The 18,747-nt window shown below is 56.8% G+C and overlaps 1 protein-coding gene across 1 annotated transcript; it reads right to left on the bottom strand.

Moving 5' to 3' along the window:
• Nucleotides 1–1,141: 1,141 nt before the first annotated feature.
• CDH15 (cadherin 15) lies at nt 1,142–17,943 on the bottom strand. Its single transcript, XM_056862397.1, has 15 exons — nt 17,632–17,943; nt 12,668–12,913; nt 11,730–11,882; nt 10,942–11,097; nt 9,783–9,927; nt 8,624–8,784; nt 7,354–7,482; nt 6,705–6,890; nt 5,985–6,238; nt 5,461–5,600; nt 4,018–4,245; nt 3,046–3,285; nt 2,565–2,701; nt 2,195–2,362; nt 1,142–1,342 (listed from the first exon to the last, which is right to left on the bottom strand). The coding sequence occupies exons 1-15, from the start codon at nt 17,941–17,943 to the stop codon at nt 1,145–1,147; spliced, it is 2,853 nt and encodes a 950-aa protein (XP_056718375.1). The 3' UTR covers nt 1,142–1,144.
• Between the last annotated feature and the right edge of the window lie 804 nt (nt 17,944–18,747).

Here is an 18,747-nt window from a genome sequence, read left to right as displayed (position 1 = left end):
GCAGTGCGCCTCGCTGTCGCGCAGTAGGCGGTGGAGGCGCAGGTTGGCCTCCAGGGCGCGGACGCTCTCCTTCCAGCCCTCGCCCTCTTACTGCTCCAGCAGGTAGGTGTGCTGCAGTGGCGGCAGCTCGGCGGCCGGGAAGCCACGGAAGCTGTACTTCTGCTACTGCGTGCCGGCCAGGGCGGCCAGCAGCAGCGGAAGCAGCAGCCCCCGGCTTCACCGCTCCATGCCCACCCAGCTGCCGCCTACTGCTGCCGCTGCTCGGAAGCCCATCGGGAGGCTCCGGGAAGCAGGGGGGAAAGGAAGGTGGGAGGCAGAGCTGGGCGGATCCCGCAGGGTCTTAGCACGGCCTGCGGGTGAGGGGAGAGACCAAATGGCCAAAACGCACAGGAGGTTTTGCCTTGGATTTGCAACTCTCTAGATGTGCTGGGGCGATGGTGTGCGTGCCCACAGAGGGGACTCTGCGTGCCGCCTCTGGCACACGTGCCATAGGTTCGCCACCACTGCCCTAGGTGGTCTGGTGTAGGCAGAAAGGAGGCGCCAGTATCTGTCTTGCCTGGTCCCTCCCTCCCCCCCCTTTGATTGAAAGCCTTTCCTCAGCACAGCCACGCTGTCATCTTCCTGCCATCTCCCCCTGGCTTCCTTTCAAGTGTCAGGATCTGGCCTTTTCTAACTGTCCTGTCCTGATCCATTTGCCGTCAGTCCCTTCATGCTCTTGCTCTCTTCTGCCTGGATGCGAGGAGAAGTGCCCCCCGCCCAGTTTCCAGGTCCATGGGTGTGTGTGTATGGGGGTGATCTGCTCTTCTTGCGATGCATTGATCAGCTCTTGGCCCCCTGAGGGCATTAGGTCTTTCCCCCGGGCACTGCTCCTGCCGCCCAAGGAGGTCCGCTTCAGGTGTGCCACATGCTGCATTTTCCAAAGAGACCGCTGAGGCTGTGCCCCATGGCGGCCTCTCTGTTGATGCGCAGGGAGGAGGGGAGCTGGTTTCACACCTAGCCAGGGCCCTGGGAAAGAGGATCGTTGCAGCCTATTTTGGGTTGGTGGTAAAGTCCCGGGGTCTTTCCGTGGCTGCCGGGAAGCCCACGCAGTGTCTTGGCACCCCTGGAACAGTCTCTTGCCCCCTCCCACCCCTGCGGCTTCTCCTTATTGGCCGTACAGTTCTGCCAGGCGCCGGAAGCGTGGCCCCCACTCGTTGAGGTAGTCGTAATCCTGATCTTCATCCGCCAAGCTGGAGAGGATGGAGCTGAGGGACCCTCCGGCTGAGCCGTCCCCCTCGTAGTCATAGATGAGAGCGGTGTCGTAGGGGGGCACGGCAGGGTCGGCGTCTGCGGCTTCCAGACCCTGCAGGCAGGAGACGAGGGGGGGCACTGAAGCTGGGCCAGAGAGCAGTGAGGCGGGCCTTGGCCGGATGCCCACCCCACCCCCGCCCACAGCACCTCCCAGTTCTAGCCCTTCCAGGATGCTGAGCTGCTGCGGCTGCACGTCTCTGTGGCATCTCTATGCGCATGCAGGATTTCTCGCTTTAGAGGGATTGCTGATTCTGCACAGCCAGCAGGGGCGGCCGGGGGGGGGGGGCAGCCCTTTCCTTGGAGACGCTCCACGCTGTGAACTTTTTTTTCTTTCTTAATAAGCAAGTCTCTAGTCAAAAAAAAGTGTGGCTGATACAATTTCTTGTAAAGACTCCAGAGAAGAGTAGTTTGAGGGGTGGGGAGCTCTTTACCAGGCCCTCCTCCCCTCCGCCACTCCCAGTGGAGAAGGAAAACCAGTTGGACTGGACGGTCGCGCTGTCCCGAGTGAGCAGAACTGCCCTGCGGTTCTGTCCAGGGGCCAAAGGGAAGCGGCTTGAGCAACACACCATTGGTCCATAGAGCCAGGATCCTTGCGGGTGGGCGGGCCTGGCCTCGCACCTTCAAGGCCTTGGGGGTAGGGTTGCCAACCTCCAGGTAGTAGCTGGAGATCTCCCACTATTACAACTGATCTCCAGGCAATAGAAACCAGTTCCCCTGGAGAAAATGGCTGCTTTGGCAATTGGATGCTGTGGCACTGAAGTCCCTCCCCAAACCCCGTCCTCCTCAGGCTCCACCCCCAAAACCTCCCGCCGGTGGCGAAGAGGGACCTGGCAACCCTGCTTGGGGGGGTGATGACCACTCGCAGCTCTGCCCCCACCCCAGCGCCATCCCAACCCAGCCGTACCTCATTGATGAAGTCTTCTATGTCCGAAGGGCAGGCGGGCACTCGGCGTGGGTACTGAGGCAAGCCGTAACCGTAGGGATGGTCCTTCCGGAGGGGGGGCTTGATGCGGGGGGAGGGAGGGGGGAACAGCAGGTCGGGGTTGCGCAGCTGGTTGATGTCGTAGGCATCCTGAAAAAAGGAGGGACCCTTCAGCGGCCGGCCAGCTGGCCAGCCCTCCTGTGGCTCTCAGCCAGAAGGGACTTGTGGGTGGGGGGAGGCACCGAAACCAAAGTTTCAGCGGGTGGCTTCAGGTGACCCCTCCTCGGGGTGGGTCTCCTGGCCAGCCCCCCTGCCCTCGTCCCCAAAGCGCCGCAGCCTCTCCCCTCCTCACCTGGTCCTCCTCTCCTCCTCCCTGTTCGTCGTAGTTGAGGACGTTGTCCCGTAGGTCATCCAGTGAGGCCCCCAGCAAGCTCTTGCGGAAGGCCTGGCGGCGAGCGTGCTCCCAGCCAGCCACCAGCAGTGCCAGCACTGCTGACAGAATAGGGCAGACGGGGTTGGGGGGGGCTCTGGGTCGCCACTTCTGCCTTTGCAGCTGCCTCAGCCCCCCCCCCTGCCCCACCAGTATTGAGGCTTGTTCCCACAGGGCCCCTGGACTGGCCAGGAGGGAGCAAACTGGACCAAATCCTGCAAACTGCCCCTTCCTGGTGAACCTGGAGATCTCCTGGAATTACGGCTGATCTCCAGAGGACGCAACCTGGTGTCCTGCAGGCTCACGCCCCCGCCCCCTGCAGGCCTTGCCTGGCTGACTATCCATGTAGGATCAGGCCCTGATTCCCAATTAGACATCGGCCACCCTAGATCAGCACACTTACGCAGGAGTAGGGCGACGCTGCTCAGGATGATCATCAGGGCTCCGAAGCTGAGGCCGGCCAGGGTACCCACCACGGCAGCGGCACGGGCCTGGCACGCGCCCTCCTGGCTGCAGACGCACACGGACACGTTCAGCAGCTGCTCTTGCTCCCGTGGGGGACGCCCCGAGTCACTGATGAGGAGGGGCAGGACGTGGAGCCCCTCGGCCACTTCTCCCTGGGGCTGCAGCAGCACGTGAGTTGCTGAAGTGAACATAAGAAAGGCCCATCGAGTCCAGCAGTCTGTTCACATAGTGGCCAACCAGGTGCCTCCAGGAAGCCCCCAAACAAGACAACTGCAGCAGCACCATCCTGCCTGTGTTCCACAGCACCTAATATATTCAGCATGCTCCTCTGATCCTGGAGAGAACAGGTATGCATCATGACTAGTATCCATTTTGACTAGTAGCCATGAATACTCCTCTCCTCCATGAACATGTCCACTCCCCTCTTCAAGCATTCCAAGTTGGCAGCCATCACCACATCCTGGGGCAGGGAGTTCCACACTTTAACGATGCATTGTGGGAAGAAATACTTCCTTTTATCTGTTTCTTAACCTGTTCCTTTTATCTGTTTAGTGGAGACGGGGGGGGTGAGGGAGAGCAGGGGGCACAGTGCCCCGCTTCCAGGTGCCCTGCTGATGCCTCAAGGGGCATCCTGAGAGGCCCAACCCAGGACATTTGGACCCTGGCTCTTCCCCGCTTCACTGGCAGCCCTGCAGCTGCCCACAGGGCTACCTGAGCAATTCTCTGCTTCGACCGTCCCCCAATTACCCCTTTGCTGCGCCCCACACCATGCCCTGCGCCACCCCTTCCCTTGGAGGCACTCTTTGACTTTGGGGAGGGGCTCTCTTGTTCCAGCTTCAGTCCCCCCTCTCCTACCCTAGCTGCCCCCTGCCTGTATGCAGGAAGACCCCCTGCGTCCGCCTGCAGTTACCGTTGGTGCGGCTGAGGCTCCAGTTGTGGGCCAGAGGGGTTCCGCTGGTGCCGAAACGGAAGTGGAAGGGTTCGGCGTGAGGAGCCAGATCCTGGTCGGTGGCGCTCAGCACCAGGCTGCCCCCCTGCTGGCAGAGCTCCCCTGACCTCGGAAGCAGGAGGGGAGCGTGGTCGTTGACTTCCACCACTTCAATGGAGAGGGTCCCCGTGGCTGTGAGGGGTGGGTTTCCTAAAAGGGAGGGAGAAAAAGTTGGATGCTTTCATGTGCTGCAGGAGCAACGGACCCCACACGCTACAGACGTGGAGAGGGACTCGAAGAGTTAATTCAGTCATTCAATCCATAGGGGTGTGTGTGTGTTGGGGGGTGATATTACCCAGTAACTAACTGGAGCCTAGAAGTTTCTTCCTCTAGTTTCTGCTTGGCCTCTTCCCTCTTTTGCTGCTAGCTTGATCAGCAGACCAGGAGGGAGGTCTACCCTGTACCGATGTAGTTACCTGTTCTGTGTGCTTAAAAGTTAAGTAAAGGTTTGACTTCTTGGCCGGGCCCATTCTTATTGGCAAGACTGCAACATGGATCATCAAAAAGCCTAAGACCTCCAAGGGTCTTGGTGATGTCAGGATGGAACCTCCACAGACAGGGGCAGTATAGCCTTGTGCAGCAGATGCTGGACACAAGTAGGGATTAGCTGTCTTTTTGGCAGTCGCACTGCAACACTGGCCAGGGTGCCAATGTGCTCACTCAAGCAGCCTCTGTTAGACCCACTCTTTGGAACAGTAGCATGGCGGCGGAAATTTTTTGCTAGCGGGTGGGAGAACAGGCTGCCTTGGGAGGGGGTTGTTCCTGGCCTGTTCACACAGTCAGTCTACTGCAGCCTCAACCTGTTCTGCAACAGGATAGTGCAGCAGCAGGGGCCGGGCCTAAGGAGGAGTGTTTGCAGTGGCCAAGCTGCCTTTCCACTCGGCTTTCTCCATCCACCACAGAGAACAGGGCTCCTTCCCCTCTGGGACCCAGAGCAGAGAACGGCGACATGTCCCTCCATGGCTGCAGTGGTTAGCATCCATACCTGGAAACAAGCCCCGCTAAAACCGAAAGGGCCCACCGGACCCGGTTGCCTCCCTTTAGCCTTCTGGAGAGATGAGTTCCAGGAAGACCAGCTGTGCCCCTGGGCCACAACCAAAAGAAGGTTTCCGGTGCCGGAAAGGCTAGCTGGATTATTGTGGCGGAAACATCTGAGCACGAGCTCAGATCTGAGCATGAGCACTTCATGCATCTGACCAAGGGGGTTCTGGCTGAGAAGGGCTTTTGCCCCAGTGAAGTGGCTGGTCTTTCAGAGGCCCCACGCCTCGCTGGGGCTTTCCTCTGCATTTTTATGCGCCCCAGATGGGGCGCTGCCCCATCACGTTTCTGGCCTCCCTTCCTCTCCCGTCGGCCCAACCTTCTCACCATTGTCACAGGCCAGGATCTGTGCAGTGTACCACCCCTCCGGGAACTTCGCCCGTGTGGGCACCGTGTCGCGTGTGCGCACTAGGCCAGACTCAGGATCGATTTGAAGCCAGCTGTCCAGGCTGAAGGCCTGGGAGTACCTGAGGAGACAGGCCAGCAAGAGAGATGCTGAGAGATGCGGCCCTGGTGGGGGAGGCGCTGCTGCTTGTTCTCCAACCAGCACACTCCTTGCCCCCCAGATGATGGCCCTGAAGAACCCCAAGGGCTCCCCTAAGCCCAACTATAGAGGGCCGGGGGTGGCTTTGGTTATTCAGGGGCAGGAAGATGCACTCAGAGATGTAAATGCATAGAACAGACGCCACCCAACCCAACAGCAGTAATGCGTGCTGGTCCCTGGATTCTTCCCACTCCCTCCCTCCTAGGATTAGCGCAACCCCCCCCCCTCTAACCTGCAGTGCATTTTGGGGCTGAGAAAAGGCTGGAAGCTCCCGGAGGCTGCTGGGTCCCTTCCAGCTCCGACTCACCTGAGTTCTTGAGCTTGGTGAGTGTCGGGGTCACTTGCACGGTACATGGTGATCTCCATGCCCGGGGGCGCACCTTCATCCACCCGCCCCCTCCAGGGATTCTCCCGGAAGAAGGGGGCTTCATTGGCATCCAGGACCTGCACCCGCACGGTAGCCAGTGCCCGGGCAGCCGTGGGGGCCGAGAGCTCCAGGGGACTTTGGTTCTGGACGGAGACGAGCAACTCGAAATGATCCTGTTGCTCGTGGTCCAGGGCCTGGCGAGGGGAGCAGAGAGAGGGCAAGGCGGTGTGTGTGGGGGGGCATCTCTTGTGCATCCAGCATTTACCCATTTTAGGGCACAGGAGGAGTTAAGTGCCCAAAAGAGAGGGGCCAGCCGGACCTCCACCTTGGAGCCCTTCCTTCTGACTTCAGGTGGGGAGAGAGGGACAGAAGAGGGGAGAGGCTTTGGCATGCAGAAGGTCCCAGGTTTGATTCCCAGCGTCTCCAGTTAAAAGGACCAAGCAGTCGGTGATGCAAAAGACCTGCCTGAGATCCTGGAGAGCTGCTGCCAGGCTCAGTAGACAATACTGACCTTGAGAAACCAAGGGTCTGATTCAAGAGAGGCTGTGGTCACTTAATGATAAGTGGAAAACACTCTGTGCATGCTCGGGGGCACCCATCACTTCTCCCACGTTCTGCAGCTGAGCCTGGCAGCAGAGATGGGTTCCAGGGAGTCCTCACCTTCACGAGGGAGACAATGCCATCATTGGTGAAGGGGTCCGTCTGGATGGTGAAAGCTCCCTCGGGGTCCCCTTCCAGGATGGTGAACTTGGCCAGCCAGTTGGGAGAGCCGGGAAGGTCCTTGTCTCGGACCGTCAGCTGCCCAATGACCACGCCCTCTTTGTTCTCCGGGGCCTCCATGAAGAACTGCAAGAGACGGGGTGTGTGGGTGGGCTTTGGAGCACCGCTGGGAAGGGGAGGCTAGATTCTCAGGTGCTCTGGGGCGTTGCTTTGGTCTGCAGAGTGCCCTGGCCAGATGTAGCCAGGCTTGGCTGCTTTGCACTGCCTTCCCTTGCTCACCCACCAGCAACTGTAGAGAGGCCAGGGACATGCCTGGAGGGCCGCAACACCGAAGCCGGGAACCACAGGAGTGCTTGTCTGACGGACAAGTGGGAGGGGTAGAGACCCCCGACAGCACTGCTAGTCTCCTGACCCTCCTGAGAGAGAGCCCCCTCCCTGCAGCCAGAGCCCTCCCACCCCCAAAGCTACCAGGGCTGCAAAGAAAGGCTTCCGGGGGGGGGGGAGGCAAAACCCCCTGCAAGTTTTCTCCCACCCCACCCCGAAACTCATTCTGCCGCCGCTCTGGTGGGCCAAGCTGGCGGCTCCCTACCTCCTTCGTGGAGAACTCTGGGGGGTTGTCATTGATATCCTCGACGTAGATCACGGCACTGGCTGTGGTGGTGAGCCCCTCCCCGGACATGTCGGCCACTTGCAGGGTCAGGTTGTAAACGCCAACCACCTGCACAGACAGTGCCAGACAGTGGTTCAGGGGACCAGGAAGAAGGCAGGAGCTAAGCCCTCCCCTCCTTGCATGCCCTGTTCAGTGAACCAAAGCTGGTTTCTCTCCTCCCCACCCCCCCCCACCACCACAAGAAGTGAAGTCAAGGCACATAAAGGGCTGAACAATGCTTGGTAAAGGTAAAGGTCCCCTGTGCAAGCACCGGGTCATTCCTGACCCATGGGATGATGTCACATCCTGACGTTTACTAGGCAGACTTTGTTTACGGGGTGGTTTGCCATTGCCTTCCCCAGTCGTCTTCCCTTTAGACACAGCAAGCTGGGTACTCATTTTACAGACCTCGGAAGGCTGGAAGGCTGAGCCAGCCTTGAGCCGGCGACCTGAAACCAACTTCCATCGCGATCGAACTCAGGTTGTGAGCAGAGCTTTTGACTGCAGTACTGCTGCTTGCCACTCTGCGCCACGGGGCTCCTAAAACAATACTTGACCCCGGAGTTTATGTGAACGGAGATGCACAATTGATCACAAGATACTCCTGGGATGTGTTTGGGGGGGAAAGGCCCTGTGCATATGGTGTTTTGAGAATTCGACTTTTGAGCAGCAGAGCCAGTGGAAACAGGCCGGGCATGAAAGGTCTCAGTGGGAAAGGCAGGCGATACTGGAAGTTAAGGATAACAATTACATGTCCGTCTTGCCTAATTCACTGCTTCTGGGGCCTGCTTTTTTTCCAAAAAAAAATCTCAGTCTCATTAAGAAAAAGATGCTATTAGAAGAACGCCAGTTACACATCTATGTATACAAATTCAAATGAGGCATATTTCCCCCCCTGCCAGATCTACTTTGCACCCACTTTACAGCCGTTTTGCTGATCTGTGTGGCACGGGAGGCTCCTTCTTAAGCAGATGATGAGAGGGAGGACATCTTGGCCATCTTCTTGGCATGGAGTAGGGGTCACTGGGGGTGTGGAGGGGGGAGGTAGTTGTCAATTTCCTGCATTGTGCAGGGGGTTAGACCAGATGACCCTGGTGGTCCCTTCCAACTCTATGATTCTATGATTCTTGCCACGAAGAGGCCGTCATGTGGTGCCTGACGGCCCCCAAAGTATGAAGCCCCCCCCCCGCCCAAGGAAAGAGGTGGGTACCTCCCGGTCAAGCCTGACTTGAGCTGTGCGAATCTCCCCGGAGAGCTCGTCCATTTCGAAGAGGCCTTTCAGGGCAGGCTCCTGGATGGAGTATCGCAGCACCGCGTTGTCTGTCTCAGGGTCGTCGGCATCCGTCGCTTCTGCCTTCATCACGAAGGTACCTGAGAAGCCAGACGCTCCTGAGTCAGGGCCAGTTTCCACCTTTGCAGTCAGCCCCAGACAGCTGTGGTGGGGGGAGACGGGGGGCAGGGGAGGCTTTTGCTTTGCATTATCATCACTGTAGCCTCCACAGGGTATTAATTTCCTGCCAAAAAGGTGCTGGACTGAAGGACTTTTCTCAAGTCCACGTCCTCTGAAATCTGGCTAAACCGGGGCAAGCCGCTGTTTCTCATACTCAGATCCCTCCACCATCTATAAGAGGGCCAAAAATACTGGGGGTGGGGGGAAGCTATCAACAGCTGAATTGGCCCATGCAAAATCGAGGAAAAGAAACAAAACAAACGTAACGTGTTTTGCTGAGGCCAACCCAAATGACACTAAAGCATCCGGTGAGCTTTTGAGTTCCCCAGAACCCTTCATCAGGCCGATGGTACAAAAACTGGAAAGGGGAAGGAGGTAAAAAAAGGAAATTTTCCAGATCTGAAACCCCCATCAGGCCTGTCTGGAGTTCCACGTTGGATGTTGGGCAGGTTCACAATCTCAGCTTTGATTACTAGGGTTGCCAGGTCCCTCTTCTCCAGCAGTGAGAGGTTTTTGGGGATGGAGCCTGAGAAGGGCGGGGTTTGGGGAGGGGAGGGACTTCAATGCCACAGAGTCCAATGGCCAAGCAGCCATTTTCTCCAGGTGAACTGATCTCTATCGGCTGGAGGTCAGTTGTAATAGCAGGAGATCTCCAGCTAGTACCTGGAGGTTGACAACCCGTTTGATTACTGGCCTACCTTACAGGGATGTTGCACTTCTTATAGCAATAATGTATGCCAAGCATTTTCAAAGAGGACTTTAGGAACTAGGAAAGCTGCAAGCCTGTGCCCTCTTACTTGGAAGAACCCAAGAGGCAGGGTTCGATTCGCTTTGGCTTCCTTCTCCAGGCCTCTGGCCTCACAACCCAGCTCCCCTCTAAGGCACAAGCAAGAGGCCGCGGATGGCCTGGCTCACTCACCTGGGGCAGCTCCTTCCACCACGCGTGCCGAGAACACGTCCTGCCGGAAGAGCGGCCGGTTGTCGTTCTGGTCCATGACCACGATCTCCAAGTCGGTGGGGTCTTCCAGGGGCCCCCCGCCCAGGTCCAGCGCGAAGGCCTGGAGCTTTTGAAGGAGGAGGAGTGTTTGGGCAAAGGTTCAGCAGTCCCGCTTTCCCCAACGGGACCCCCTGGGGAGGGCTGGAGCTCCAGGTGAGGCCTCAGGTCGGGGTGTGCCGCTTGGCTTGAGGGCCCGGGGGAAAGGGAGGCTCTGGAGCCGATGGGTACCCATGCTTGTGGGAGCACCCATGGCTCACTCAGTTGCCTCAGGAGGCCTTGAGTGCAGGGGTCCCCCCATCTTCACCCCCACCCACGTTCCCAGCTGGCAGCCTGTTCTGGGGGCCTGCCCTGGGTCAGCCCTCTCTCCGGACTCCCCCTGCCACTCCGCCCGACTTGCTCGCCCTGGTTCTCAGCTCCCACCGTCCCACCCTCTGCCAAGCGTCCTGCCCTCTGGGAAACAAACCCTTCCTTGCTTCTGATCACCAGTTCCAAAGCTTTGTCTCACCCTTCCTGTTGCGTTGTCTCTCTGTGTGTATATGGGGGGGGGGGGCTCATGCCTACCTATAGGCGGGGTTGGGGAGAGCATTCTTGATCAGTAGTCTTTTTACTCCTCCCCTGCATCGCAGAAAGTCCTTGAGGCAACAATGAAAATCAACCCCTTCTAAAGGTCAAAACCTACCAAGGAAACGGTCAGCAGCCTAAAAGCTGCCGTTGCTTCCCAGCAAGGCCCGTCCCCCCTTCCCATGGCCAGCATTTGCATCCCTTCCCTGCTCAATAGGGTTGCCTGGTCCCTCTTTGCCACCGGTAGGAGGTTTTTAGGGTGGAGCCTGATAAGGGTGGAGTTTGGGGAGGGGAGGGACTTCAATGCCATAGAGTCCAATTGCCCAAGCGGCCATTTTCTCCAGGGGAACTGATCTCTATCAGCTGGAGGTCAGTTGTAATAGCAGATCTCCAGCTAGTACCTGGAGGTTGGCAACCCTACTGCTCAACTATTTTCGGGAGCCACACCCTCTGGCTTGGCAAGTTGGGGCCTTTTATCCCAGACGCTTCAGGATGGACCCTTCAACTCGTTGGTCCTTACCCGAAAGTGGTCGTTCTTTTCCCGGTCCAGCATAGTATTCAGGTAGACTTTCCCGCTGAGCTTATCGATGGAGAAAACTCCCCGCGGCTCCTCATCCACACCTGGCCCCTTGATACTGTAGACGACCCCCCCAGGCTGCTGCTTGTCAGATTTAATCTGCAGAGGAAGACCTTGTGAGGCGGGAACGGCTGGCAGGTCACCAAGCCATTGGCAGGAGGTTGGCGCTGCACTCCTTGTCAATAGACACAACAGAGAAACCCACCGGGCTTGCCGTGTGCTCAGATGTCCCCAGAAGGTGTGGGTGAGGGCCCAAGGAGGGCACCCGGTGATTGACAGGCCATGCGTGAGGGAGAGCTGGCACGTGCCCGCAAGAGAGGTGCCTGCACAGGCACTGGTTGAAGCGGCTGTGCCTTTAGGATGACGGGCGGATGAGGGAAGGTGTCAACATTGATGCCACCATAACTAAGATGGGCACATTGCAGAGCTGGTGGGTGTAATGTTGGCACACACACACTGGCATAGAGGGGACGTTTTGAATGCATTTTGATGCTGCTGTTTGGAAGGGCAGCAGATTGGGGGGGGTCATCAGGAGGGAGGGGGTCTCTGTGCCAGAATTGGGAATGTAGGGGTGAGATCAGGAGGCCAGCAGGCACGGCGGGGCCTCTGAAGGAATCTTCCTGCGCAGAACATTCACCCCGGAGAGAAGAAATACGCCCTCCTGGTGCTGCCCCTCTGCCACTGGACATCACAGCCAAAAGCCCACCTGCCATGTTGGGCCAGGCCCCTACCTGCACCAAAAGGTGAGGGATCCGCTTGTGGTTCTCGGACACGCTGATGGGCGGGATCACCCAAGCCCGCTTAACCCTTCCCGTTCCAGCCTTCTGCTGCCTTAGGTACAGAACTGGAGCGGCAGGAAACACCTCCGCAGAGCAGCCGATGTCCTGCCAAGAGAAAAACGATCTCAGTGCCGCCCACTCGATGCCTTAGGGATTGACCACGGACATCCACCCTTTTGCCCTTTGCCAGCAGATGCCAGCCACCTGCTCATCCTGGCTCCTGACATGTGTGCCCCACTAGCGCCGCCATCTGGCATTTCCAGTACTCGTGCAAGGAAATCCGCGGAGCCAGCGGCCTGGTGCATTCAACAGTACCGATCAGCTGCTTCTCCTGTTCTCCCTTCTGCTGGATGAAAGGTTTCCTGCGGCCATTTCCCTGCATCTGTTCTTCTCCCTGTTGTCTAGGGGTGGCCCTGGAGCAGCTGCAGCCCAGTCTGTGCCCCCTCCCCCTCAAGGGGTGGGCCTTGCACAGTCTTGAGCCCTCCTAATTGGCTAGGGAAAAGCTTCCCATTTCCAGAGCTGGCACTCCAAGCCCCGTGGCAGGCACGGCTACTGCCCTGCCACCCCCCCCCCAACCCCTGGCATTAATTTGGCCCTCTCTAGCTGCCCAGTGTGTAATGCCCTCCGCCCCCCACCTCCTTTCCTTCTCCTCCGGGGAGCCCCAGCCCAGGCAGAATTCCCAGCTGCAGCAGTCGATTCGCTCTGGCTGAATCGGTGCCGCTTCCCCCCACCCCCACCCCAGGCCCCAAGAAGGCTGAAAGTGGAGCATGGCAGGTGTGGGAAATTCCTCTCTGGTAACACAAGACCCTTTTTGGGCAGGAGCAGCTGTGTGTGCAGTGGTGGGGGGAGGTGTGCAGGGTTTGGGAGAAAGTGATGGGAAAGGGCTCTACCCTGCTCTCTTGCCCGAGAGCACAAGAAGGAGACAGGGAAGCACAGCGGTGTGCCAATTGGCAGATGACCAGCTGGGCTCCTGCTTTGCGGGGGCACCGGGAGCAGAGGCCTCGGCCTTGGTTTGCACAGAGTGCAGGATCGCACAACACCATGAGCAGCGCATTCCATTGTCTCCTCCGGCTCAACGAGACCCCCAAGCCCAGCCAGAGCCCCACCAGGGTGTGGAGCCCGATGGAATCTGGCAGCTATAAAAAGGAAGGCAAGCGAGGGGCAGGAATGTGCTTCTTTGCCTCCCCCCCCATCCACACACACAACAGCTGCACGGGGGCTGTGGGACTTCTGGCCCCTTTGTTCTCCCAAGACCCAGATCCCAGTGCTGCTTTTGGCACAGGCCTGGCTGGGAGCATCCTGCCGCCCCGTCTTCCCAGGAACCATCTGTTTTTGTTTCTGTTTGGGGGAAAAATGATGCTCGACTCCGCTTTTCCCACATTCTTGTGCTCTTTCTTTGGAAGTGTTCTCTGACGTTCAGTTGCTAAGAAGATCTTGCTGCTCCTCTATACCAGGGGTGGGGAACGTCAGACCCGGGGGCCGTTTAAGGCCCCCGAAATAATTTGGTCTGGCCCTTCGTGGGTCCTGGCAGATCTCTAGCTCAGAAGGATCCACCCCCTCTCGCAGACAGGAATAGCCTCTATTTAAGGTGGATGCGAATTTGTTTGCCAAGAAAAGGAACATTCCCCCCCCCCCCTTGCAGAAGAGTTGTTAGCTATGGAGCTGCTGGGACTGCCCAAGAAACTGTGTTAACCCTTTCCCACCCGGGCTGTGGAGAAACGTATTCCCTCTGTACTACAAGAGGGTTGGGGGTGGAAGTGGCAACAACGGAGGGATTAAAGGGGACAGGGCCAGAATGCATGGGGGGGGGGGCGAGTTCTTAGCCAGTGTGTCCTCATTTCACCCCTGCAGGCGGAGGTAGCAGGAGCCGGCTGTAGAATCCAGCCCCGACTATGCAGAGCAGGAGCAACTCTGGCGTGTGGCTGGACGGCTACACCCGGCTGGTGCAACAGACCATCCTGTACCACCAGGTGGGCGAGTTCACCACTGGTTGGATGCCTGCCCACTTGCCCATGTCGGGGGGGGGGTGTCATCTGGGGCAGCTGCCTGCTTGGGGCTTGGTCGGCTAATTTTTGATAGTTGATAATTTTGTATGGCCCGCGAATGATGTTATAAATATCCAAATGGCCCTTGGCATAAAAAAGGTTCCCCACTCCTGCTCTATACAATTCTCTCTTCTCCTGCTTACGTGTTTCCTACACATGTCCTCTGAGATATGCAGGTCCGGTCTCAGCCCCTCTGTGGGTTGGTAAGACAACATTGCAAACCTGCCCTTTGCAATAGGCCAGGGAGCTTAACAAAAAAACCCCCAAAAAACAGATGTCCAGTGGCACCTTAAAAACTATCTGTTTAAACATTTATATCCCACCTTTCCTTGTGGTTCAAGGCAGCTTTCAATTAGTTAAAAACATTTTCAGTTAAAACCAAAAATATAATAGAAAACCTCAAATCTCGCCCCCTCGCTCCCTGTAAAAGATGCCTGTCATTCAACCCCCCTGCCCAAGCCCTGGCAAACCACAATTATTCCAGTTTGAGCTCTGGGGAATAAATGTGGTCCATCTTTGAGATGCCACAGGACATTTGTTTTGTTTTTCTGGCCATGCTGACCATAATTAGGCAAGGAATACAGAATAAAACTGCTGCTATCATACTGCCCTTGTACAAATCTGTGGTGAGACCACACCTAGAAAACTGTACAGTTCTGGTCACCACACCTCAAAAAGGATAAAGCAGAGCTTGAGAAGGTGCAGAAAAGAGCAACCAAAATGATCAGGGGGCTAGAGCAACTGCCCTATGGGGAGCAGTTAAAACGCTTAGGGCTCTTTAGCTTGGAAAGAAGGCAGTTAAGGGGAGACATGATAGAGATCTATAAAATTATGCATGGCATCGAGAGAGTGGACAGGGAGAAGCTTTTCTCCTCTCATAATACTAGAATGTGTGGTCATCTGCTGAAGCTGGAGGGTGAGAGAGTCAAAGCAAATAAAAGGAAGTAATTCTTCACCAATGCATAGTTAAATTGTGGAACTCCCTGCCCCAGGATGTGGTGATGGCTGCCAACTTGGAAGGCTTGAAGAGGGGAGTGGACATGTTCACGGAGGAGAGGGCTATCCATGGTTACTAGTCAAAATGAAAACAGGTCATGATGCATATCTATTCTCTCCAGTATCAGAGGAGCATGCCTATTATATGAGGTGCTGTGGAACGCAGGCAGGATGGTGCTGCTGCAGTCGTCTTGTTTGTGGGCTTCCTAGAGGCCCCTGGTTGGCCACTGTGTGAACAGACTACAGGACTTGATGGGCCTGGGTCTGATCCAGCAGGGGGTTTCTTATGTTCTTATGCTACAAATGACTAATGTGGCTGCCACACTGGCATTATCCAGGGAGCTTCTGCCTGCAGCTGTCCCCCAGAGATTTGTTCCTTTGTTCGCATGAGATGCCTTCGGAGACAGCAAGAATGTAACCTCACACAAACACACACATGTGACTCCCTGTGCCCCCACCCTGAAATGGAACCCGGCCCAGCCCTGGATTCCACAGCAGCAGGTGGCCAAACGTGGACATGCGGGCACGCTCACACACACACACACACATGCTCAATCTCCTACCCCCCCTCCCAGTAAGAGGATATCTTCTTGTTCTGCTCAGACAAACCGAGAGGCCCCTTCAGCCTACAAATGGCATGTTTTTTTTCCAAAGCCTGACAGAAGCACATCTGCTAAAATAGGGATTGCTGCTGGGCACCAGGGCATGTGGAGAGGTCCTCTCCCCTTTGCCAGCTGTGGGGCTGGCATTGCAAAGGAAGCCTTTGCCAGTCTGGGAGAACACGTGGAGCTGCCTTCGACTGAATCCGATCCTTGGTCCATCCAGGTCACTGTTGTCTACTCAGACTGGCAGTGGCTTTTCAGGGTCTCAGGCTGAGGTCTTTCCCATCACTTACTGCCAGATCCTTTTAGCTGGAGATGCCAAGGATTGACCCAGGGACAGCACTCAAGAAGTGTGTGTGTGTGGGGGGGGAGTGGCACCACCTCAAAGTTCCCCTCCCCACGGCTTGCTGGCAGAGCCCGGAGCCCCTCTGGCTGTCTTTGTGCCTTCTGCTTGTCAGGGTTGCCAGTCCCAGGCTGAGAAATTCCTGGATATTTGGGGGTGGAGCCTGGGGAGGGGCGGGACCTCAGTGGGGTATAATGCTAGAGAGTCTGCCCTCCAAAGCTGCCATTTTCTCCAGGGAAACTGATCTCTGTCAGCTGGAGACCAGTTGTAATTCCAGGAGATCTCCAGGCCCCACCTGGAGGATGGCAACCCTACCCCTACCACTTTGCAGGGACAAAAGGAACCTTTGGTGTGGGGGAAGGGGCTGGGGGCTCTGCTTTTCCTTTTAAGAGATGCAAGACAAGGAAACCAAAGAGTTCAACCTGTGCTCGACCCCAGCCGCTCCGTGACCCTAAAGGGAGCCAGGAGACTTCCCCTATAAATGAAATTTGAACGAAAGCGGAGCTCCCAGCTTTTCATGGACCTGTGGTGGCTGCATGTTTCAGTGGGGACCCAGCAGACCCACACATTCCTGGCCTGCACTCTCCCCCCACCTGCTATTGCAGAAAAGAAAGTCAGTAAGGGTTAGACGTTGAAGACAAACACAGAAGTTCTGGGTTGGGTGGTTAGTCATAAGTCTCCTTGCACCTTAACAAAGATGTTCATCTCAACCCTCTTGCAAATACAGAAAATGAGGTGCATTTGCAGGGCCTGATACCAGCAGTCTTTGGAGGACAGGCCCAACCCACTGGGTTTGGGGGCTCAGCAGTGCCCTTGGGAATTGGGACACCAGGTGGTCACAGCCCCCCTATCCATGCTGCTCCTACCAGAAATGCGCTTATAACCTTCCAAGGGGTCTCATGCAAAAAGCCCGCAGAGTTTCCATTGGTGTGGTGTCCCCCCACCAAAAAATATTTGTGCATGCAGAAACCAGACATTTCTGCTAATGCAACTAAAAGGGCCCCAAGGAGGCTGTGGTGTCTGAACATGCATTGCAGGGGAAGGCAGGATTCGCACATGCACCAGTGTAAGTGGTTGGGACAAGCACAGCCTTGGCAGGATGAATGCATGGGGATCCCGCTCTTAGCAAGCCTAGCACTGCAAGGACCCCTGAAAGAATGGACTCCCCCACCACCACGGCACTCCCCAGATCAACTCCCACAGTCCTGACCTCATTGTGCCAGCTGCTGCGATAAGGAGAAAAGAAAAAAGACCACCTAGATGCAGGTGGGAAAGGATGGGAACTTTACACGTGCTTACAGGTACCTTCTGCTGCGTTATTGCTTTGCCTCGGTCAAGGCTAAGTCTTGGTTTTGGAAACATGGTCTGGAGGTAGGCCTGCCTGAACACACATGGAGCTGCCTTAGACTGAATCAGCCCGTTGATCCATCAGGGCCTGTATTGTCTGCTCAGACTGGCAGAGCCTCTCCAGGGTCTCAGAGTGAGGTCTTCCACATCACCCTAATACTTGATCATTTTACCTGGAGTTATCTGGGATTATTGAACCTGGGACCTTCTGCATGCCAAGCAAAGGCTCTTCCACTGAGCCACAGCCATTAACACCCCCTGCTTAAAAATAAGCTTGTTAGGTGTGAGGAGGAAGGAAAGATGGAATAAAACTATTCAAACATCATGCGAAGTAACTTGCCAAATCTTAGATGCCACACTGAAACTCCAGAAGGAAAGGGGGGGGATGTGAGTCCCTGTACCCCCATGATTCTGCCTCTCATTTGGGTAGTCCCTGATACTCTGAAACAAGGAGAAGGAAGCCCCCTCCCATCATCAATGGGGCCCAGCTCCCCCGCGCCAGTTCACACCCTCACCCTTACCTGTGCCCAGAGCATTGCCAGGAAAAGAGCAGCAAGTGAGGTGGGGGTGCCCATGCCGGCTGGCTCGCTGTGTCTGGTGCCTGGGGCAGATCTCTGAGCCGGGCAGCCTCTGTCCCCTCCTTCCCGCTCACGCAAAGGCAAAGCGCCTCTGCTCTGGACGGCACTCAAATCCCTGCGGCCCAGCTCTGACGGACAGCACATGTGTTGGGGCTGTGCTGATGGGGCCTGGAAGAGGAACACCGGATGGGGGGTGGCCGGGAAGCTGCAAGGCCTACCCAGCGCCCCTGCCCACGGCCCTTGGGAATGGAGCATGGGGCGTGCAGAATTAACGCTTGCTCTGCCAGCGCCCAGAGGGTTACCCCCAGTCCACCAGTGCCCTGCCATTTCTGGCGCTCCCAGCACCGGGACACCGAGAAGGAGCCAAAACACCTCCTTTGGCAAGGGACGTGTGTGTTCCTTTCCTTTCTGCCAAGGGTTGCCATCGCCTCACTGGGAAATTCCTGGAGATTTGGGAGAAGAGTCTGGGGACAGTGGGGTCTGGGGGAGGGGAGGGACTTCAGTAGGTTCTAGTGCTATAAAGTCCATTCTCTGAAGCGTCTATTTTCTCCAGGAGAAGTGATCTCTGTAATCTGGAGATCAGTTATAATTCTGGGGGATCTCCAGCCTCCATGTGGGGGTTGGCAACCCTATATTCTGCCTCTGTTCCTCCGGTCACTCATTCTCAGTTGGCCCAACTGTGAGCCTCTTATATGGCCAGTGGCAGGAAATAAGACTGGAGTCAGGAGCGGCTGGGGACACGGCCCCCAAACAGATGTTTGCAACACGAACCGACGGATGTGTGAAGCCACCCTGAGCAAGCACAGGATTGGACTCCCTCGCAGGAACAAAGTCTGACTCCTGTCCCATCACTAGCCAAAGGCCATCGTTCTTGCAAGCAAGTAAGAGCAGATGCCAGAAGTTCCCAGGTGAGGAATCCTCATCCAGGCGTTTGGCAAGGGTACACCTTCAGAGATTGCAGGCGCCTTTGGATCATTCTCAAATGACGGTTGCGTCCACCAAGCCCTGAGGTGGATGGGGAGGACGTTCTGAACTGAGCCTAGGGATGCCAGCCTCCAG

This window comes from Euleptes europaea, chromosome 17 (genome assembly GCF_029931775.1).
Source record: "Euleptes europaea isolate rEulEur1 chromosome 17, rEulEur1.hap1, whole genome shotgun sequence".
Classification (NCBI taxonomy): Eukaryota; Metazoa; Chordata; class Lepidosauria; order Squamata; family Sphaerodactylidae; genus Euleptes; species Euleptes europaea.
The sequence above is the reverse complement of the archived record's forward strand: the minus strand, read 5'-3'. Positions and strand labels throughout refer to the sequence as shown.

Excerpts from the sequence above, each read along its gene's own strand:
- CDH15 (XM_056862397.1), bottom strand. The coding sequence starts at position 17,943 with ATGCTCCATTCCCAAGGGCCGTGGGCAGGGGCGCTGGGTAGGCCTTGC. Across the intron at positions 4,246-5,460 it reads GATCCTGGCCTGTGACAATG|GAAACCCACCCCTCACAGCC; the intron begins GTGAGAAGGTTG and ends CCTCCCTTTTAG. Across the intron at positions 2,702-3,045 it reads CAGCGTCGCCCTACTCCTGC|TGCTGGCACTGCTGGTGGCT; the intron begins GTAAGTGTGCTG and ends TTCTGTCAGCAG.